The following is a 23,004-nucleotide window of genomic DNA, read 5'->3' as shown; positions in this document are numbered from 1 at the left end:
TTAGGGAGATCAGAACCAGCATACTTAAACAAGATAAGATAGAATAGAAGAGAACAGAAAAGATTAGAGTGTAGGTAGTGAGGGGTAAGTATTGTTTTGTGAAACCTGTTTTATTGGTGAGGTATGAGTGTACTGGCTTTCAATGTGAAGTGTACCTCATACTATAGATCACGGTCAAAAGAGTTTATAAAAACACTGGTCTAGTGTATATATACGTAGAAATGAAAATGCTGGGTTGAAGGATTTGTGCAGCCTCTAGATAGGGCCCGGTTCTGCTCCAAAGTGGTTGTATCAAATTATACAACCGAGAACAGTTCCCACGCGGTTTTCACTTTCCTTTCCCTGAGGGAGGGTTAATAAGCACTTTTTCAGGTGTGGGTTGACAACACAAGAAGGCTGGGACGAAGGTGGCACAAGTGTCGTGTCTAGGTTGGATTTTTAAATTTTTTTGTTAGAGAGGAAATGAAGTCTCTTGTCAGTAAAGACAGCTTTTTTCTTCTTTTTCAGTACTTTCATTTTTGCTTCTTTTCACTATGTCCAGTGGTCCTGGGTGTCCTTTAAGGAAATACCTTGGACATCTCACCATTAAGTGTGATGTTTGTTTCTGGGGTTTGGTATATACCCTTTTATCAGGTTAAAAAAGTCCCCGTCTAATTAGAGGTTTTTTTAATGACTGGGTGTTGAATTTTATTGCATGCAGTTTTTTTTTCCATTCATATCCCCCCTCCCCCCAACCGCGCAGCAATGGAAGCAGAGTCCTAACCAGGGAATTCTGCTTTTCTTTCCTTCCTTCCTTCCTTCCTTCCTTCCTTCCTTCCTTCCTTCCTCCCTCCCTCCCTCCCTCCCTCCCTCCCTCCCTCCCTCCCTCCCTCCCTCCCTTCCTTCCCTCCCTCCCCCGAGGCTTAAGGGATCTTAGTTCCCCGACCAGGGTTTGAACCCAGGCCCACGGCAGTGAAAGTGCCGAGTCCCAACCACTGGACTGCCAGGGAATTCCCTACAATGCTTTTCTAATGTGAAAATATCTTTGATTCCTAGAATAAGGTCAACTTGGTTGTGTACTATTATTTTTTAACACATTGCTGGATTGCTATTGATTTTTTTTTTTTTTTTGGCGGTACACGGGCCTCTCACTGTTGTGGCCTCTCCCGTTGCAGAGCACAGGCTCCGGACGCGCAGGCTCAGCGGCCATGGCTCACGGGCCCAGCCGCTCCGCGGCATGTGGGATCTTCCCGGACCGGGGCACGAACCCGTGTCCCCCGCATCGGCAGGTGGACTCTCAACCACTGCGCCACTGGGGAAGCCCTGCTATTGATTTTTTTAAATGAGGCCAGCCTGTAATTTTTCTTTGTCATATCTTTGGTTTTAGTATTGAAGTTATACAGACTTTAAAAATGAAGTTATACAGACATTTATTTGGAATGTTTCATATAAGACAGAGAATACCTGTTACTTGAAGGTTAATTTGTTTTTAGTGTTGTTTTTTGGGGGGACTTCTTGTTTGTTTGTTTTTTGTCTATTTTTTGACAGATGGATAAGTTTCTGTCTGCTGAATGTCTTTAATTTGTTGGTTTATTCAAGTTTTCTACATTTGAGTGAGTTTTGCTAATTCATATTATTCAAGAAAAATCTCCACTTCACCTTAGGTTTTCAAATATATTGGTATAACATTGTTCACTGTATTCTCATTTTAAAAATCTCACCTGTATTTTGGTTGGGTCACCTTTGTCATTCTCTGTATTATGTATTTAGACTCTAAGTCCACATGTGGCATGGGCCTATAGTTGGAAAGTCCTCGAAGAGAGTTTATTTTTTTCCCAGCTAAGCCCAGGCCAAGATAGATTCATGTCTTTTTCATCCCTCCACCTCTTCCATGCCCTCTTGCTTTCTAGTGGGCTTTAAAATCCAAGCCCCCATTATAAAATTTCTATATGTTGATTGGAATGGTAGTTTTGCTGTTGTAGATATTTGTCAAACTCCGTAGAACTAAGGGTTTTTAAATCTTTGCATTTTATTGTATGTAAATTAAAAAACAAACACCTAAGCACCTAGAGAGTGACCAGCCCTCACCCTGTTCCCTCCAGGGAAGCCACAGCAGCTCAGGGGCTTTCACCTCTGGTTTTCACCTTTCTCTTTGTTTTTGGCCCCTAGGAATTTCTCTTACATCCTTCTGAGCTCACCCTGCATTTTAAAGGATGTCTGTTTTAATTTCTGGAGCATTTTTAGGTGCTTATAGTGGGTATAAATCTCATCCACCTTTCTGGTAGAAACACAGGTTAGCAATTTTGAAACCTTCAAGTAAATGTTGGTCAGAGAAGATGGCTTCAAATTTTAGAAGAATGAGCTGAACTAGGAACAAAAATATGTGTAGACAGCTGTATAATGAGCTCATTTATTCATTGAACATACGTTTATTGTACTTACGTGCCAGCTGCTGTTCTAGGCAGTGACCAAAACAAAACCTGGTTCTTATAGGACTTGGATTCAGTGGAGGGAGTTAGCAAACAAGTATGTGATGTGTCAGATTGGGATAAGAGCTAATAAACGCTGCATGATTGCTATAGTTTAGTTCAGTGAAGCAGTGGGAGATTGTTAGATTAAATAATACCTGAAATGTGCTAACCTAAAATTAAAATGTGGTTAATAAGCCAGTTAAATGATGCTGACAGTTTTTGGAATTACCGTATTCCAGAATTTCCAGCTTCTTGTGTCCCTTAGATCCTGGAGTGGCATTGTGATGTGGAGCAGTTTCAAAACCTTGGTTCTCAGTATCCTGCAGAAAGCATATGATGGTCGCGTAAGATTCTGTTTGGGGAATTCAGACATGTATTAATAGATAAAAGTCTTCATCTTCGAAATATCCTATGGTCAAGAAATTTGTTTTATTTTCACTCGCCATTTCCCAAATACATTTTACCATGGAGTGATGTATAGAACATAGTTTGAGAAGCATTAGTGTAATAGAATCTCAGCTCTGCAGTGTACTGTTTATGCAACCTCAGTAGCTTTCATTAGGTGGAAATAGGTCCTTGCCTTATAGGATTCTTATGAAGCAAATCTAAAAGAATGTGTGTGGGACCTCTAGTGCAGTTCCAGGTATTTGGTTGATTAATAGTTCATGTTAGCTCCTTTCTCTGACTGTTAATATATTTGCTTAGAAATAGTTATTATGTACAGAAACTGACAGTGTTCTTATTAATCTCTAAGTGTGACTTTTATCAACAGGAAACTGTGGAGATATAAATTTACTACGTCTAGGTCCAGAAAAGTCTATTAATGCTGAGGTCCTAAAATTCAGTTTGGACAGCCAAGTTAACCACAGAATGAGTAAGTACTGAATAAAGGTATATATTAATTGATTTCTGTTTCTTTTTGTATGGTAGAAAATGGCGTGGGCATTAGAGGTAATTTGGAGACCCTAGAAGTAGTCTAGTTTTGGAAGCTAGTTTTTCTTCTCATTGTGTATGCATATGTATATATTCGTTAGAATGAGCAGTTGTTTATCTTTTATTTTATTTATTTTTTTTTAAAGAAAAAGAATTACCTTCTCATATTCAGGAGATGCATAGAAGAAAGGAATTTCTAGATCATCAACTAGATGAACTTTCCCGCCAGCGTGCTTTATGCCGAGGTGGAAGGGAGCTACAGGTATCTAAACATTTCTTGATCAGTGTTTTTTAATAGCTCGTAGATAAACTAGTTGGTGAGTATTTGATGCAATTCTTTCATTGTGGAATAGCATAATTTGTGTATAAAAATGTACACAGGGCTTCCCTGGTGGCGCAGTGGTTGAGAGTCCACCTGCCGATGCAGGGGACACGGGTTCGTGCCCCGGTCCGGGAAGATCCCACATGCCGCGGAGCGGCTGGGCCCGTGAGCCATGGCCGCTGAGCCTGCGCGTCCGGAGCCTGTGCTCCGCAGCGGGAGAGGCCACAACAGTGAGAGGCCCGTGTACTGCACACACACACACAAAAAAATGTACACAGAAATGGTATGCCTTACATTAGGGGTTAAACTTTTCTTAAAAGAACGAGATAGTAAATATTTTAGACTTTGCAGGCCATGTGGAGTCTGTTTTAGCCACTGAACGCCACTGTTAATGGCATGAAGGCAGAGTAGGTAACACATAAGTGATGCCCCAAGGGTTGGCCTGCTTAAGCAGAAAGAGCATACCTGCAGTACCCTGAACAGAACTGAATCATACACAGTATTAAGGATTTATTGGACTTCCCTGGTGGTCCAGTGGTTAAGAATCTGCACTTAACACTGAAGGGAGCTCAGGTTCAATCCCTGCTCAGGGAACTAGGGATCCCTCATGCCGCACAGTGTGGCCACAAAAAAAAAAAAAAAAAAAGAATTTATCAAATTAACACCTACGAATTGAAACATGGGGTGCTGGTTGTTGGGTTGCTTTGGATGTTTAAAAACAGACCACAAGAGAAATCGAAATCGAAATAGAGAAGTTTATTTTCACAGGTCTTGAAAAAGGTATAAGGCATGCCTTGTGGGGCGTGACAGGCAGGTCAAGGGAGAGTGCAGAGAGAGAGGCAGGCCCTGGCGCACATGTCATTATCAGAGTCCATGGGTGGAGTACTTTGGGGTTCCCAGGCTAGAGCTGGATTGGCCAATTTTAACCAAAAGAGCAGGGTTTTGGTAAGTTGCTTGGAGGGTCTTATCTAAAGGGCATATAAGGGGAAGGCACTGGATGGCAGGGGAGACTGTTGATCACAAGAGCTTATGTTGGCTGGTGGGCTGGTGACTCCACAGGCTGCCGTCTAGGGCGTGCGTGTGTGTGAAGGGGCCTAGAGTTAGTTTGGGGTCTCTGCAGGCTGCTTGGCCAAACAAAAATGGATGCCAGGGCAGCAGTACCATGGAGTAGCTTAGCTAAACTCTGACACACAGCAATACAGGAAGACTCGTATAGAGAAAACACACTGGGTGAATCAGTTTTTCATTGGTAAAGTACTGGCTCACCCTTTTGAAATGTGAGGCAGTCCACTGGAAAGCATTTTAAAACGCTTAATTTAATTTTAATGATGGCATTCTGATTTTTTCCAGAGGCAAGAATTAGATGAAAAAATTGTCAAAGTTTCAAAAGAAAGGCAGGAGCTTGCTTCTAAAGTTAAAGAGGTAAGTAGTTCACCTGTAGCATTTTCCTGGTATTACTTTTTCTTTTTTTTAACTTACGAAATAGTTCAGACAACCTATGGTCTTTTCTCAATTACATTTAAAAATTTGGGGGAATTCCCTGGCTGTCCAGTGGTTAGGACTCTGTGCTTCCATTGCAGGGGGTGTGGGTGTGATCCCTGGTCAGGGAACTAGATCCCGTGTGCTGCAACTAAGAGCCCGCATGCCACAACTAAAAGATCCCTCATGCCGCAACTAAAGATCCCACACGCTGCAGGGAAGATCCCACATGCCACAACTAAGACCCAGCGTAGCCAAATAAATAAATAAATATTTGAAAATACAGGAAAAAAATTACATGTCTGAATTCAGGTAGAGTGACAGTGGCTGGGATGTGGCCCAAGAAATACAAGCACCTTTTTTCTCAGTTTTTGGCTGAAAGCACATACTCTTTTTACTTGTTTTTGATGACAAAAATCCTTCTATAATATGTATAACTTTTCCCAGTATTCTTTGGATATAAAAGTATCAACTAACATTTAGATTGGTCAAAGCTAGGATGAGCCAGGTGTGTACCCCGTCACCAGAGTGCAGCCCTTAATGAAATGAATTGGGGGTCAGGGAAAGAGAGGGTAATACTCAACCGGTAATGGTATTTGTATTTTTGAGCTGAGGTTTTTCTCTTGAATGTATTATTGACCTTCTCTGTGTGGCTAAATAAGTATAATTGAACTTAATGCATATTTCCACTAGCAGTTTGTTTATTAAAAATTATGTGGAAAGCTTTTTATTATAACTTTAAGCTGAGCCCAAAATTAATCTTCCCATGTTTAAGGATGAATTCCAGGTTTACCAGTATTATGGTTTTTGCCACTGATCACGTTGTTCTGTGGGCCATTAAATTAATTGTACTTGGCAGTTTTACTCATTAGATGGCTGAGAGGAGAGGTATGTGACAGTTAACATGTGAGCACCAGAAGGCCACAGTCACCACCCTCTTCTCACAACACACGCCGTGGCATCCATGGTTGAATCTGTCATATGTTCAGGGATGATTCACGACAGCTTTTTCAGGAGGGGAAATAGGCTAACTGAATCTCTGATGAGAGTACTAGTTTATTAATTTGAACACTGAATGATATGCATTGTGAGGTGTCATTCATACTGTCAGTCTCCATCACAGTTTATTCCATTATAGTCTGGACCAAGGTTGTAGGATTCTACTGTGGAAGTAGAATGCTTGTCAGTTTCACAGGCGTTTTTGTTGGTACTAGCCCTTATAAAAGAGAGAACAATATTACGTACTTAAAAACTAACAGAAAAGGGTATGTTCAGGCTTAGTTCTGATCCTGGTTTTACTCAGATAATTGCTTCACAATCCTGGTTTTACTCAGATAATTGCTTCACAGCTCAGTAGAATTACTTAATCTTTGCTTATTCTGATACCTCCCCTCATACATCAGGCTGTAAGAATTGTAATCCACTTCGTCCAAATTAAACCCTGAATAAATTTTTCTTAATGTGCTTATTAACTCATGTTCTGAGATTAGACTCCACTGCAAAGTGTTCTTTCTGGTGGCTTCTGATTATCTTGAATGTTTCTGCTGTTTTCTAGGTTTGAGGTTCCTACCTTTTACTAGACATTATCCTGCCACATGATGAGTGTAGTTAGGAATTTATATACAACTGAATGTTGATTAACTTTTATTCTCTTAGGTTCAAGGACGCCCACAAAAGACACAGAACACCATCATCTTAGAGTCCCACATCATCTGCTGCACACTGAGCACGAGTGGTGGCTTGCTGCTCGAGGCTGCTTTCCGTGGGCAAGGGGGTGTCCCCTTTAGTTGCGTCATTGTTGATGAGGTCAGTAAGCAGTTGGCCATACAGCTTTGCCTAGGAGTAAGTCTTAGATGAAGAGTGGCTGCCGAGATGTTGACAAAGTGGTCTTTGCATCTGATTTTGACCTGCCATTACATGTGTATTCCCTTACGTTGAAATGTGCTGCTAGTGACCCACCACGATGAAAATTACTTTTTCAGTATTGGGACTGTAGTCTTAGGGATTCCTGATTGTTCTTCATAAAATCCCTCCCAAGGATTATTGTAGCTCTTGCTTGGGATATCTCTGGTTACCTTTTGAAGCATTTTTAATATAACTCTGGACAGCTCTGAGCCACCATATTTTCAGCTGATATCTTTATTCCTACTTCATTCATTGAGCAAACATTTATTGGGTACCTACTATTTGCCAGGATGTAGAGCTAGAAGACAAAAGAGATGGAAAATGAGGTACAGAGAACCCATCCAGGAGATCCAAGATCCAGTATTCACCAAAACGAAGGAATAGAAAAGATGGAAGTGATGAAATAATTGAAGGAAATGCCATTGAATTGAAAAGAAGCTTGAGTCTTGCAACTGAAGCGGCCTACTGAGGAAGAAGGAAGAGAGTGGGATGGGGGTGGGACACACAGACACGCAATCCCCTGAGGCATGTGCCCAGCGGGGGCAAAGAAGACAAACTGGGGATGTGACATGGCCCTTCTAGCTTATGGCTGCTTCCCAAGTGGTAGTGGCACCTGAGTGGTGGCTGACTTCAAAACGTGTGTGGGGTTTTTTTCCCCTGCTTGGCGTTTAGAATGTTTTTGTTGTTTTGTTTTCTAACCAAAGAAAGCTCTTATTTTTGATCTTTGGTGCAGAAGGAGAAAGTGTATGTTTCTGAATGGTTAGGACTCTTATGAATTGGATAGACTGTGTATGGATAAATAAATAATAGAGGTAATTCTGATTATGTCTCCATTCTGTACTCTCTTACCAAGGCCGGACAGTCTTGTGAAGTTGAAACTCTTACTCCGCTCATCCATCGTTGCAACAAGCTCATCCTCGTAGGAGATCCTAAGCAGCTCCCTCCCACAGTCATTTCTGTGGTACGTTTTTTCACATTCGTGTTGCTTTAAAGTGGAAGGGGCTTGTTTGGGTTTTTTTTGTTTTGGGCGGTGGGGCAGTCTTTCTTGGATCATCTCTTATTTGCAGGGAAGAACAGGGAATGGCTGAGAAAAGAGAACCACTGTTGAGAGCCTTCATAGTAAAGGTCTCCGGAGATGTTCCTCTGTTCATAATGTGCTTATGCGTGTGTGACAGGAGCCGTGTGAGTGTCACAGGCCAGAAGTTTAGGAGGAGGACGTCCCATGTGCAGTGAGCTGTTCCTTTGGGAAAGGCAGTGTGCAGCTGTTCTAAGGGCTGTATCTGATTTATTTTAGTAACATAAACACCAAAACAATAATAAAAGAAAAACTTTAAAAGCAAGGAAAAGAATCCAACCTCCTGATGTATATTTAAATATGTGCAAATTTGAGGAAAACAGTATAAAGAGAAATTATTCTTACAGTAACGTTTTCAATTTTAGGATTCTGTATCCTATAGCGCGGGAGAATGCCAGCGTCCCTCACATCCTCTGAAAGGGAAGGTGGTGAAAGGAAGGAGGTTGTGGGCTGTGCTTGTGGGAAGATGAGCACCAAAGTTGTGGTCCCCTTCACTTTGCTTCTTAAATCTCACTAAAGATGGGTCCTAGAAATGCACAGCAGAATCAGGATTCAGATGTTTTGGGTAATCTTCATAGGTCTAGATGATGGTTTTGAAATTTAATGAAATTTGAGCATTTTACTGATACATAATTTGTACAAATAGAGAGTAGTGGCTGCATAAACAGTCCCAGAGAACAGACCATTTTCACAGCATTTCTGTTACGTTATGGAAAGAAAGCAAGTTGTTTTTGTTACTACTGTTCTTTGACTTTGGAATCATCAAAATGATAGTGCAGTTCTTTGACATCTGAACACGCGTGCATGACTGTTCAAGGGAGTAGCCTAGGAGTGCCCGCATCCCTGAGTGAAAACCTTGTCCATAGGGCAGAGCTGCTGCAGGGGGCTCTGCTTGTGGACAACTAGGAGGAGCCAGCTCTGCCCTGCATTCTTTGAATAATGCGGTATTTCAGAAACCTACTCATCTGACTTCCTGAAGGGCCTTAGCCTGTGGTTAGTGAAAAAGGTTGTCAATAGGCCTCAACATTACTGTCTACTTTGGTGATTGATTAAAAACAGCAGAAGTGAGAAAAATCCATTTGGACTTTTCTTATTGTCACAAAAATAAATAGAGGCTTATTGAGAAAATTTCAGAAAATAATTACAAAGTTAATTTTCTCAACATGCCTTTCTAACCCTAGGGATAATTACTATGAACAGTTTAGTGAGTATTTGAACTGTTTGTGGGCACGTGCGTGTTGACTTTTTTTTCAGTCTGTGTTCATTGAGTGCCAGGCTAATTCAGGCACTGTTTTTAAGTTCTGGTGTCATGACAGTGATGAAAACACAAAAATCCCTGCCCTCATGAAGCTGACATTCTAGAGGGTAACAGACAGTAAATAAGTTACTAAATTCAGAATGTCAGATGGTTATAGGGAATGTATAAATTTGTGTATATGTATGTAGGTTTTGACCTTGTTTAAAGGTGGCAGAATCAGTCTGTACCAAATTACCTTTTTTCCAGTCAGTAAATAGATCAGGAATATATGTTCATGTCAAAACATAAAAATCTCCATCATTTTGTAGGATGGACTAGTTTTTTTTCTGGAAGTAGTTGTGTTACCTCATATAAAACATTTTCTTTTTCCCCAGAGTGAAGTAAATGGGGTTTTTTTAGCTAACTTGAATAGATAAACTTTGGGGGGGGGGTATAGATGAAATTGCCAAATGTCTACTAAAAATATTCTCTTTAATTATACAAACCTATTTAATATCACATATGTAAATCATCACACATAAATAATACTAATAAGAAGTAATGCCTGTTTTCTCCACTCTGATAGTTTGTGAAAGAGGTTTATTAAAACTTTGCACATACATCTTCAATGCTCATATTGTCAACATCACTTATAAAGATTGCATCATCTTAGTGGGTTTTCCAGAGCACATTTTCTGCTTCTAGATTATTTAAGATATAATACTTTTTGAATCTTGATATGATGCTACCATTGAAAAGTATATCCCAAGGCACGACCGTGATAACATTAAGACAGTTTTCTTCGTTTGTCAATTAAGTCACTGTATTTCAGATCACAGGTTTGTAACCCTTTCTTGGATTTATGAAATCAACTTAGTTGCCTATCTCCTCCACTAGAATGTAAGTTCTGTGACACTTGATCTTATTCACTGTAGACTCTCAGCACCCCAAGTTTTAGCTGCTCAGTATATGATGGATGGATGAAGAAATTGGTCTTTCAGAGGCTTATTTACAATGACATTCATTATTTCTAGTTGTGAGAGCATAGCCCAGAAATAATTGTTAAAATCTGTGTTACAGTTCTTTGCTGCTTTTATCATCGATTCTTTCAGGTGACCCCTGTTAGCACCAAAATAGCGACAGTTGTGGTCATTCACAAGATCACATCTCGTTCATAAGCAGTATGTGGGTTTTCTAAATAAGGAGAAAATACCTTAACTTTTGTAGTCAAGCTACATGGCTTTTCTAGGGCTAGAGTCGGAAACATCTTCTTTCTCTGAATCTTTGGTTGTTGGCAATACCTCTAATACATTTTAGAGCTCAGCAATTTGTTTTTAATAGTGGGAAAAGTACAAATGAATTCTTGGAGATTATTGCTTTGTTTTCCTCCTTTCAGAAGGCCCAGGAGTATGGCTATGACCAGTCGATGATGGCCCGCTTCTACAAACTTCTGGAAGAGAACGTGGAGCACAACGTGATTGGCAGGCTGCCTGTCTTACAGCTCACCGTTCAGTACAGGATGCACCCAGACATATGTCTCTTCCCTTCTAATTACGTTTATAACAGGAACTTGAAAACAAATAGGTGAGTTCTGTTCATTGCATGTTCACCTGTTTTATTTGTAGGTTTGGCTGCTCAGGAAGAATAGCTCTTTTGTTGTGCTTTTTTTAGGTCTTGTTATTAAAAACATAAAGGTTTAATAATTTTAATTATAAAAGTCCTATTGATTGTAGCAAATGCAGATAAACGAAAAGAAAGGGAAAAACCCAACCCCTATTTATGCTACCCAGAAGTAATCACTGGTAACATTTTGTTATATCTACTTCCAGTCCTTGTACTATGCACATCTTTTTTTACTTTTTCTCTTTTGGGGGGGGGGGGAAAAGCACACCATGCTCTACATAGTATTCTGTAGCTTGCTTTTTTCACTTACTGTATTATGAGTAACTTTCCAAGCATGATTGTTACATTTTAATTACATGGGTTATTCTCCCTAGTACTAGAATAGAAATGAAATTCACTTGCTTGCTACCTTTCACTAAAATGTGTTATTTAAAAGTAATTAATTTTATTTAAAAAGAAGGTCCTTCTTGTCCTCTTACTTTCCCTTGCTCTCTTCCCCAGAAAGAACAAATGGTAATAATAATTCTAAAACGTTTTCTCTTATAATTTGACTTGCATTCTAAATGGTGGCTGCTCTTTTGTAGAATGACAGAGGCCATTCGGTGTTCATCTGACTGGCCATTTCAACCCTACCTCGTGTTTGATGTTGGAGATGGTTCAGAAAAGCGGGATAATGAGTACGTCCTCCTTTTTCTTCAGTCCCCACTGATGGTCCCAGAATTTTTATATTGTTTTTGTTTATATTTAAATTCAAAATATTTTCCATATAAATATCTCTGCCTAGTGCCAGTGCACAATCATTTTCTTTTAGCTGGGTTGATAACTTCACCTTTTCAATCATAAATTACTGATGTATTTATATATTTCAGTCTTGATTTTTTTTTTTCTTAACTGGGTAATGGGGGTTATGTTACCTAAAATGCGGTCAGCACTTCAGTAGATCCATGCTGAGATCACAGCTGTGAGTAAAACAGACGTGGCCCCAGTGCAAGGCTGCTGTGGTCTAACAGGGGAAACAGACGTTAACCAGGCCATCACCGTGGTGATTACTGATCCCGGTTGGGTTAAGTGTTATGACGGGTAAGTACAGATACAGTTGGATCAAGGTGTGAGGCAGAGGGTGGACGATACTTTCAGCGTGTTGGATTGTGAATCAGGTGGTTTGTGAATGACAGCGAAAAGGAGCAGTGGTTGCTAATTAGGAAGCACCTCAGAGGAGCCAGGGCTTCTTGTGAGAATAAAGGAGAAGGAGCCCGGAGGCTGCATTTGTTAGCACAGATAGAAACGCCACCCCTGTATCATGACGTATGAAGAAATAGAAGTTCCACCTCTGCGTCAGGAGAGAGCTGCAGAGCAAGTGGTGTCCTCCGTGAGAATAAGATATTAGTTAATAGTGGTGGAGGGAGGAGCCACTCAGTGAAGAAGTTAGAAATACGGAGCAGTTGGCTGGGGGCTTGCTGTTCAGAGGGATTGTGGAGGTTGTTGTGGGGTCTTTTGGAATGGAGCAGAGGATTGAGAGTTTACCACGTAAGTATTATGGGGATGGATGGTCATGAGAAGAGTGTTGGCCTGAGAGGTGACCAAATAAAGATTGCAGGTAGGGAAAAGAAAGCTAGCTGACTGCGTTGTCTGTATAGTACGTCTTGAAATTAGAATAGTGAGTATTTAAGGCTTTAAAGTGAGACAGATAAGGTAGCCTCAGGAATAAAGGTGCGAGTGCAGGGCATCCTCCAGTGTGCACACGTGTTGCATTTGGTATGGTGATGAGGGAACGCATTGTAGTTCGGGAGATGAGTTGGGAGTGCAGGATGAAGCCAGCAAGGACAGAGGGACGTGATCCTGCTGTAGGGCCCCGTGTTTGTTCATCTCTGGGAGCTGGGTCACATTTAGTCTGTGTGGCTGCCATCCTCTCGGTCACGTGGTGCATGATCCGCACGGCCTGTGGCGGGGAATGCAGGAAGGGAGTACGTCGGAAGCACTTTTCTCAGTGTCGGGGAGATAGTAAATCCTTAGTGTTAGCTACTCGTTAGTCATGCCTTCATTATTATTATGAATACTTTTCGTTCTCACTGTGGCTATCCCTGTTTTAATAAGTGAAGAAGCTGGTGCCTTAACATCACTTAACCCCAACCTCTTTTCTCTCATACAACTTCGTGTTTCACTGGGCAGTTATTTTTATATTTGTTCATATGTACAATATTAATGGTCATTATAACAGCCTCCTTGAATCCCTGCTGACTGAATAAAGATGAAACCTACGTGCGTGCCCTTTCCTGTAGTGGAGAACAGTGGGACTGAGCTTAGTGATTGGACTGCTATTAGTTTTGATGTGTTGTATTTTTTGTTTTTGTCTTATTTAGCTCATACGTAAATGTTCAAGAAATAAAACTGGTAATGGAACTAGTTAAACTTATGAAAGACAAAAAAAGGGATTTTTCTTACCGAAACGTTGGGATAATAACCCATTACAAGGCCCAGAAGATGATGATTCAGAAGGATTTGGACAAAGAGTTTGATAGAAAAGGGTGAGGCGTCTCTATTTTTACAGATATTTCCAGTTTTTCTGTTGAATTAAAAAGAAGAAAGAGGGGATAGAAGGAAAGAAGAAAAGGAAACTTAACTCTAGGGAGTGGTCTTAGACCCTGGTAGTATATAGAACAAGGAGACTAGGACCCTGGCTCCATAGACTTGTGCTGGGAGGGAGTGTGGTTACACTTGTAGCCCCTGCAGATGGAGTGCCTCCTGCCAGTTCAAATGTCATCACCGTTACACTTGACAATGGAAGTGACTGAGAAATTCTTCAGGCCTTTCCCTTTACTTGGGTAACTTGTTATCTGAATTCTAACTCTACTGAGAATCATGTATTCACATTTTCACTTAGAATAAATTATTTAACCCTTTTAGTGCCTTCATGTATAGGGTGAAGATCTTGTTTTTGTCTCCTTTATACCTCAACAGTAAAATTAAAAATTAAATATTGGAAATGCATTAACTCAAAAGTTTCTGCACCTAGAAACACACAAAGTACCAAAATTGACTCTAGAAAAAAAACAAACTTTGGATAGACCTATTAAATGTAAAGAGATTGAGTTAGTAATCACTTTCCAACAGAGAAAAACACAGGACCAGACTTCACTGGTGAATTCTGTCAAACGCTAAGAATTAACACCAGTCCTTTGCAAATGCTTCCAAAAAATAGAAGGGAAGACTTTATAACTCATTTTATGGGGCCAATATTACCCTGATACCAAACCCATGGAGACATCACCAGAAAAGAAAACTATGGACCAATATCCTTTATGAATATGGATGCAGAAATTCTCAACAAAATAATGGCAACTGAACTCAACAGCATATTAAAAGGATTGTTTACCACAGTCAAGTGGAATTTATCTCAGGAATGCAAGGTTGGTTCAACATATGAAAGTCAGTCATTGTGATATATACCATATTAAAGGGGGAAACCCCACACGATGATCATCCGAATAAATGTGGAAAAGACATTGGACTGAATGCAGCAACTTTTCATGATAAAGATACCCAACAAACTAGGAATAGAAGGGAACTTCCTCAACCTAATAAAGAGCATCTATGAAAAACCCACAGCTAAAACATCATACTTGATGCTAAGATTGAAAGCTTTCCCCCTGTGATCAGGAAGGATGCCTACTCTCACTCCTTCTGTGCAGAGCAATTAAGCAAGAAAAGGAGATAAATGGCATCCATAATGGAAAAGAAGTAAAAGTGTCTCTTCACAAATGGCATAATCTGGGACTTGCCTGGTGGTCCAGTGGTTAAGACGCCATGCTTCCACCGCAGGGGGCATGGGTTTGATCCCTGGTCAGGGAACTAAGATCCTGCACGCCACGTGGCCAAAAAAAAAAATCCAAAAACCAAAAAAACAAAACCAACAACAAAAAACAAATGGCATACTCTACATATAGAAAACCCTAAAAAAATCTGTGCAAACTACTGGTCCTTATAAACAAGTTCAGCAGAGTTGTAGGGTACAAGATCAGTATACAAAAATCAGTTGTATTTCTGTACACTATAGAGAAATCTGAAAAGGAAAAGTTTTTAAATTCCATTTACAATAGCATCATGAAGAACAAAATACTTAGGAGTAAATGTTACCAAAGAAGTGTGAGCTCATACACAGAAGGACAAAACGTTGCTGAAAGAATTTAAAGAACTAGGTAAATGTAAAGACATTTCATGTTCATGGATCGGAAGACTTAATATTGTTAAGATGGCACCATTCCCCAGGTTGAGCTACAGATTCATTGTTACCTCTGTCAAAATTCCAACTACCTTTTTTTAAAGAAATGGACAAGCTTATTCTAAAATTCACATGGAAGTGCAAGAGACCCTAAATAGCTTGACAGAGAACAATGTTGGAGAGCTCACACTTCCCTCTTTCAAAATTTACTACAAAGCTATCAACACTGGTACTGTCATAAGGGTAGACATATAGACCAATACAATAGAAGTGAGATTCCAGAAATAAATCCATACATTTATGGCCAGTTGATTTTCAAGAAGGGTGCCAAGCCTATTCATTGGGGAAAGAATAGTTTTTCAACAAATGGTGCTGGAATAACTGGATATCCACATGCAAAAGAATGAATTCAGACCCCTGTCTCACACTGGATACAATAATGAACTCAAAATGAATTAGAGCCCCGAGCCTAAGAGACAAAATTATAGAGCTTACAAGGAAACAAAGGTGAATTTATATGACCTCAGATTAGGCAACAGATTCTTAGATATGATACCCAAGCACAAGTAACCAAAGGAGAAGTAAATCGGCCTTCGTAAAAATTAAAAACTTAGTGTTTCAAAGGACACACTATCAAAAGAGTGAAAGGACAACACACACAGTGGGAGAAAATACTTGAAAAATATTTATCTGACAAGTCATATCCAGAATATATAAAGAACTCATACAACTTAATAAAATGATAGTCTAACTTTTTAAGTGGGCAAAGGATATGAATAGCATTTCTCAAAAGAAGATAAACAAAAATCCAACAGGCACATGAAAAGCTGTTCCACATCATTTGTCATTAGGGAAATGCAAATCAAAACCACAATGAGGAGATATTTCGCACCCACCAAGATGACTGTCATTACAAAAAAAAAAAAACAAGTTTTGGCAAGGATGTGGAGAAATTGGATTACTTATACATTGCTGGTGAGAAACTGTAGAAAACAGTTTGGCATTTCCTCCTAAAGTTGAACATAGAATTACCACGTGACCCAGCAATTCCACTCCTAGGTCCATACCTGAAAGAATTGAGAAAGGGTTCACACAAAAGCTTGTACATGAATGTTCGTAGCAACATTATTCATGATAGTCAAAAAGTGGAAACAACCCAAATGTCCAAAAATGGTACATAGGTAAAAAATAAATAGTGTATCTGTACAAGCGAATAGTCAGTCGTGGAAGGAATGAAGTACAGTTAACAGTCTACGACACGGATGAACCTTGAAAACATTATGCTAGGTGAAGGAAGCCCAACACAAAAGGTCCCATATTTTATGATTCCATTTATATGAAATTTCCCATATAGAAAAGTCCATAGAGACAGACAGTAGATTAGCGGTTACCCGGGCCTGGGGAGGGGGAGATAGAGACTGATGGCTGATAGGCACAGGGCTTCTCTCCTGGGTGATGGACATGCTATGAAATTAGATAGCGGTGATGGCTGCACACCGTAGAGAATGGACTCAACACCACCAAATGGTGTACTTTAAAATGGTGAATTTTGTGTTATGTGAATTCTATTCCAGTTTAAAAAGATAGCATTAAAAAAGTAAGAAATACTACTGTATAAATATGTATACTTAATAATTATCTTTTTTCAGTAAATATGTTTCTCTCTTCGTAAATAGGCCAGCAGAAGTAGATACCGTGGATGCCTTCCAGGGTCGTCAGAAAGATTGTGTTATTGTTACATGTGTCAGAGCAAATGCCATGCAAGGTTCAATTGGGTGGGTAACTGTCATTATTGATTCTTTGCTTGTTTATGATCCAGAGTTAGATCTTTTTAATCACTGTTAGAGAATACCATCATTTGCTCTATTTTCTTATATAAAAAATTGAGTAATATCGTGAAGGTTTCTTTTTTAAGTTGTGAAGTTGATCCACTGTTAGGTCTGCTTCTCTTGGTACCTTGTGTATTAACCCATGTCACAGTGTGAATCTGTTTTTTCACTTGATAAGAGTGAAACAGATTATTGAATCCAGTATATTTTGCAGGGGCATGTTCTTCTCCATGGTATGTGTCATAATTGATCTACTATCATATTTTTAGGATCTTTTAAGGCTTAAAAATCATACCATTAAAATTTCCAAAATCTCATCCAAGTCAAAATAGGAAATCAACAGACAGATGCATCACTTTGAAGGAAAGCAGTGGGCATCTTGTTTGTTTGCTGTCCTTAATGGGAATTGCTTCTGTGCCAGTTCCTGCACCATGACCTTAAAGCAGGAGCCCAAGAAAAGCTGTCTGAAACGCCTGTGTCTCACCTACACTGACATGCCGAGTCATTCTGAAGAAAGAAGTAACTTTTTTTATTCCTTCTATTGCTTAGGTTTCTGGCAAGTTTGCAGAGATTGAATGTCACCATCACACGAGCCAAGTACAGCCTCTTCATCCTGGGACATTTGAGGACCCTGATGGTAGGTACATTCTGAAGGACCAGAGAACTCCAGAGTTTGCTCATCATGACTGATTGCGGGTTGAGGTTTTGTTTTTATTTTTCATCAAAGTGGAAATGATTTCGAGGCTACAAACAATAATGAGCCTCTTCCCCCTGGTTGTTATGTCCTCCAGCTGCTTCTTCTTGGGAGCTTTTATAATGCCTAAACCGCTCACCCTTTCTTAGCCCAAGACCCAGGTAGGTGTCCATAGTGTACTCTCAAGATGACCTTAAAAAAAAAAAAAAAAAAATTGTATCTACATCGTAGAATTGTTAAGAAGACTGTGTAAACCCATATATGTAAAGTGCTAGAAGATTGGTTAGCACTTAGTAAACACTCAGTAAATGTGGCTCTTAGCCTAGCAAGCCAGAGAGAGGGGGAATTTGCAGGAAAGTGCTTGGATCTTCATTTCTGTCTTGGCACTTAGAGCAGCACTGCTTGCTGTTTCTCTTGAGGGGTGAGTGGCATCAAAGCTTGTCCATCCGTACAGATACTCCTCTAGGAGGAGGGACAAGTTTACATCTGTAGTCGACAAATAGTACAGCTTAATTTGGTGAATCACAGCTAGATAAAGCATATGTTTGCTGCCTGTCTCATTAGGTGTAATAACTCAGTTTCCCTAATCTCTGTATTTAACAGAGTCATTGTTTTATCTCAGGAGAGGTGCCAACTCAGTAGGTTTTTCCCCTGTTTTGGTTAGTTCCACCAGAGGGCGCTCAAATACAGTCTTTCTCATTCAGCTTTTACCTAGATCTGTGGTCTTCAACCTTCGTTGTTTATGTACCCCATTGAAAGAATGTTTGAAAGCTGTGTATCCTCCGTTTTTAAGTTTATATTGAAAATTTTTCATCGTTAAGTGTTGATAAAGATTTTGTTTCTAATGTATTGTAAATATTTGACATTTTAAAATAAAGCTATTAAAAATAAATCCATTATGCCACTCTTAAGTATATCCAGTGGAATAGAGAGCAGTGTTATTCTTTCTGCTCTTTAAAATTGAATTGCCATTTATACTGTTGAGGATAAAATTCAGTGGGGGTAGTTTATATATTTTCATAATTAAAAGCCTTTCTGTTAATATGACTATTAGGCTTTTCTGCCACAAAAAATTTACATGTAAATTTGAAAGTTTAAAGAATTGGTTTTCATAACTCTTTGGGGAAACTGTGTGGAGGGTGCGTGGAACCTCTACTGTTTTGGTAACTTCCTGTGAATCTATAGTTACCTCAAAGAGTTCTTTAAAAAATTATTTTTCCTGTGACCGTAAGGATCTGAGTATTAACGAACAATATCTTGTCAGTTGAGTAATGTATTAACAATTATTATTTTCACACAGTTGAATTTTGATAATATTCAAACCGGAAGAGTAAAATGTTTATAGAGCTGTGTCTCTTAGATGCCCTGATTGCAGGAGCCTTCATGGGCACCCCTCTGTTTACCACCCCCTCTGTTTGACACCCAGGCATGTTTACCTCCCCTAGCCGTGTGCCCTGTGGTCAGATTTGGGACAGGTGAGAGTTGTGGTGGTTGTGAAGGACGGAGTGGAAGGGCAGAAAAGCCCCAGGAGGACGTAGGGGACTGGGGTTTGGAAGCTGAGGTTTGGAAATTGATTCCCAGAAAACGTGCTCACATCCCCCCCGAGGAAGTCTCTGTGAGCCCCAGAGTCACCGTCACGCAGATTTGAAGACCACTGACGTCTAGCTTGCGGTATAGACATTATTATCTTCACTCTGGGAAGCCAGTGTGACAAAAAGAGACCAGCAGAACAGAATAGAAAAACTTCCAGTTGATCATTTGGACTTTGCAATCCAACTTAACGTATTTGTCCTTGGGCTTCCCCCCGCCCTAGCCTCTTTCTTTTTGGTTCTTCAGCCCAGTTTCCCTTATGGAGATGGAATCAGTGATTAAGGCGCTTGGTTTCCTCTGAGAAATCAAGACTAATAGCCCCTTCTCAGAACTGTTTTTGTGATCTAGGGATTGGATTAAACAGCAAGTTCAGGTGCAGTAGAATTGGCAGAAATAGCAGCAAGGCCATCTGCTTTACATCTGCATTCCAGCCACAGGGTAGGACTCTCGAGCTCTCCTGAGTCGGAGATCTGAGCCTGGTACTGCTTACATGCACCTTCCTGGTGCATGCGGTCACCATTCCGTGCACTTGATTTACACGACTTACTTTAAAAGACCCTGTGAGGTCTGCATTGCCACCATAGTTTAACAAATCCAAGAAGCCATTAGTTATATAACGTGCATCATTATTTTATGTTCCGCTATTGAACCGTGACACTCTATTTTCACTTAGAATTTTTGTTTTATAGTTACTGAAAGAACTCTTTTAGACTTTAGACAGATTTTTATTGGGTTGGCCAGAAGGTTCATTTGGGTTTTTCTGTAACATCTAAATGAACTTTTGGGCCAACCCAGTGTCATACCACTCTTGTTTATACATAGGAAATACAGCAAAATAGGTAGACTAAGACACCCCTGAAAGCATCTCACTTTCAGACTAACACTCTGGTTGTCCCCATTCACCATCCCATGTACCCTTGCTCACGCTCGAACCGTTCCCTGTGCAGTCAGAGGCGTCTCATGAGAGGGCCCCACTGTGGTCCCGGGATTTTTTCCAACTTCTCATCTCCATTCTCCAAGTTGTAGTGCTGGTACTTTCTTGTCTTATCAGAAGATGTCTGTGGAAAGATTTTTCAGGCAAGAGCCAGGACTCATTCTTTTTAAAAGTGGTTTGTTGACTAAAAGTCAAAAGGTTGTAGCCGCCCAGCCATGAATTCCTCCAGGATTACATACATGGAAACTGCTGCCTGGCCAAGAGGCACCCCAAAGTCAGAAATGGTAAAATGTGAAAATAAAGTGCATTTTATTTTATTTCAAAGCACATTTTAGAGTCATTTAAATAAAATACTATTCATACTTTACAGTAAGGAAACAGGCTCAGAGAGGTCAAGTGACTTGACCAGGGTCACACAGCAGGTCAGTACTACGTATGCAGCTTCACTGCTATACCCTTACCCACCTTCATGAATAGTGCAGGAGCCCCCATGAGGGGAGCTATCCTTTTCTTCTCTTTCCTTCAGTCTCCGTCTTTTTTCCTCCCTCATACTCTCTCTTTCTTCTTTCTAAAGAGGCCCAAGTTCTGATGGTTGTAAAGAAGCAATTTATTGCTGAGGAAACTCTAAAAGGAAGAGAGGAGAGATGCGGGAGTTGGGTTTTTGTTTTGTTTTGTTTTTTGTTTTTCCCTTTAGCTGTGCTTTTCATAACTTAAGCCCTTCTAGAAAAGAGACAAAAGTGCGACAATATCTTTGGAATAGTTATCTCAGCGGATTAAGATGGTTTAGCCCTTTGGAGTTTGGGAAGCCTTTGGGAATTTGATGAAAGCTGTGGACTTCTTTCTAGAACAGTCAGCGTGCACTCAAAAGTTAGAGCTTTCTGAAGCCAAGCCTTCCTCTTCCAGACTGTTAGCCTTGGCCGGAGGCAGGCAAGACTCTAGGATCAGCAGTGTCACAGGGAGCTTGGTGGGCTGACGCAGCCCTTCTGTGTCCGTGTTGTCCCGGATGCGGACCCTAGTCACGTGCGGCTGCTGAGCACTTGAAATCTGGCTGGTGCAGCTGAGGAAATGAATTTTTAATTGTATTTTATTGACGATTAAATAGCTACATGAGGCTGCCGGCAGTTGGCACAGATGTGCATGACAGCTAATTCACCACGTGGCCTGAGTAACAGTGGTAAAATGGTGGGCGTTCTTTCTTAGGGGTGGTGCCCAGTGTTCTTTTCCAGCAGCGTGGCTTTATAGTTCTGAATTCCACCTTATTTTTCCTTTCAGCCTTGTCTAACAAGTAATGGATTCTTGAGAATCTGTTCACGAAGGTATACTTACTAGTTGTTCAGAAGTGAAAGCTGGAACCTCTGCTTCCCAAGCATACGAGTGTTTCTTTGCGATGTAATTTTCTTCCTTCTCTTTGTTTCAAGGAAAACTATCATTGGAATCAGCTGATTCAGGATGCGCAGAAGCGTGGTGCCATTGTTAAGACTTGGGACAAAAACTATAGACAAGATGCAGTGAAGATTCTGAAACTCAAGCCCGTACTGCAGAGAAGTCTGACTCACCCTCCTGCTATCGCCCCAGAGGTGTCCAGACCCCAGGGCGGAGTGCCCAGCAACAAGCTAGACAGTGAATTTGCCCAGATGTCTATTGCTTCTTCCCTGTACCCCTCACCCTCTGACTCCAAAGAAGGCACTGTCACTGTTACTGCAAATGACCCTGAAAGGCCACCCATTCAGGACTGGCTTCGGGACCCACGACTACTTAGGAGGATGGGCTTGGGCTGTGAAGCCAAAGGGAAATGCCTCAGTGAGCTGCAGCCCTCGAGCCCCCAGTATCCCGGAGCAGCGCCTCCCTCTGGAGAGCCAGGCTCCCCCGGAAGGCACCAGGATCCGACCAGTATCGGGCAGCAGCCCCCTGCCAAGGGAGCTGCTGTGAACAACCACAGACCTCACGCGCAGTGCGACCCTCCAGCTGCTAGTACCGATGCTTGCACGAGTAAGAGAAAATGTGCCCAGGAAGGGGAGGCAGTCAGCCACAGGAGGGAGACCAGGGCCTTCCCTGAGGGGGATCAGGAGACGTGTGGCTCTCTGAGCCACCACACAAAGAGGAACTCAGGCTGGGACGAGAGGGGGCTGGAGGAGGAGGACAGTAGCTTGAAGAAGAGGAAGCTTTTATAGTGGGGCCAAGTGAGACTGTCAGCCACAAGCATTACTGCAAACTTCAGGTGACCAGCTAGTAGGACTGTCCAGATAAGTTTACTTTTTTCCTTAAAGGAGTTTGTGTGCTGTTAGAAAACAGAAAATGTATCCTGACACATGGGCCTCTTGGTCATCTTCAGTACTTTTTGTCAGTTGCAGAAGCTTTCAGAAGGCATTTGTGTATCAGTAATAATGTCCTGGAAGTCGAAGACTTAAAATGTTGATTTCTTGTTCTTCTGTAGAAAAGGTCAGACTGGAGAGGATGCTGTAAAAGTTGGAATGTATATTTGTATAGCAAATAACAGAATCCTTTTAAAATTTGACCTGGTAGACAGCTTTTCTTTCCCCTGTTTAAAGTGTTAATCATTTTCAACGGAACAAACCTTATATTGAAAAAAAAAAAAAAAAAAGATGGGAGGAGGGCAAGTCCTTTCAAAGATTGTTGTAGCAAACAGACATCTTTAACAGCCCAGGCGGCCTGAGAGAAGCGAGTCAGTGCATTGGGTCAGATGCCTCTAGTCC

At 40.7% G+C, this 23,004-nt stretch overlaps 1 protein-coding gene across 1 annotated transcript in view; it reads left to right on the top strand.

Moving 5' to 3' along the window:
• The window catches only part of SETX (senataxin), a 64,354-nt gene extending 41,893 nt beyond the window's left edge, over positions 1-22,461 (top strand). The window contains exons 14-24 of the mRNA XM_065878749.1: positions 3,223-3,324; positions 3,530-3,645; positions 5,056-5,127; positions 6,841-6,990; positions 7,943-8,050; positions 10,798-10,985; positions 11,609-11,701; positions 13,385-13,549; positions 16,920-17,018; positions 17,622-17,709; positions 21,709-22,461. Of these exons, the coding sequence (XP_065734821.1) occupies positions 3,223-3,324; positions 3,530-3,645; positions 5,056-5,127; positions 6,841-6,990; positions 7,943-8,050; positions 10,798-10,985; positions 11,609-11,701; positions 13,385-13,549; positions 16,920-17,018; positions 17,622-17,709; positions 21,709-22,461 (1,934 nt within the window). The remainder of the gene's footprint in view (positions 1-3,222; positions 3,325-3,529; positions 3,646-5,055; positions 5,128-6,840; positions 6,991-7,942; positions 8,051-10,797; positions 10,986-11,608; positions 11,702-13,384; positions 13,550-16,919; positions 17,019-17,621; positions 17,710-21,708) is intronic.
• The last annotated feature ends 543 nt before the right edge of the window (positions 22,462-23,004 follow it).

This window comes from Phocoena phocoena, chromosome 6 (assembly GCF_963924675.1).
Source record: "Phocoena phocoena chromosome 6, mPhoPho1.1, whole genome shotgun sequence".
In the NCBI taxonomy this organism is placed as follows: Eukaryota; Metazoa; Chordata; class Mammalia; order Artiodactyla; family Phocoenidae; genus Phocoena; species Phocoena phocoena.
The sequence above is the reverse complement of the archived record's forward strand: the minus strand, read 5'-3'. Positions and strand labels throughout refer to the sequence as shown.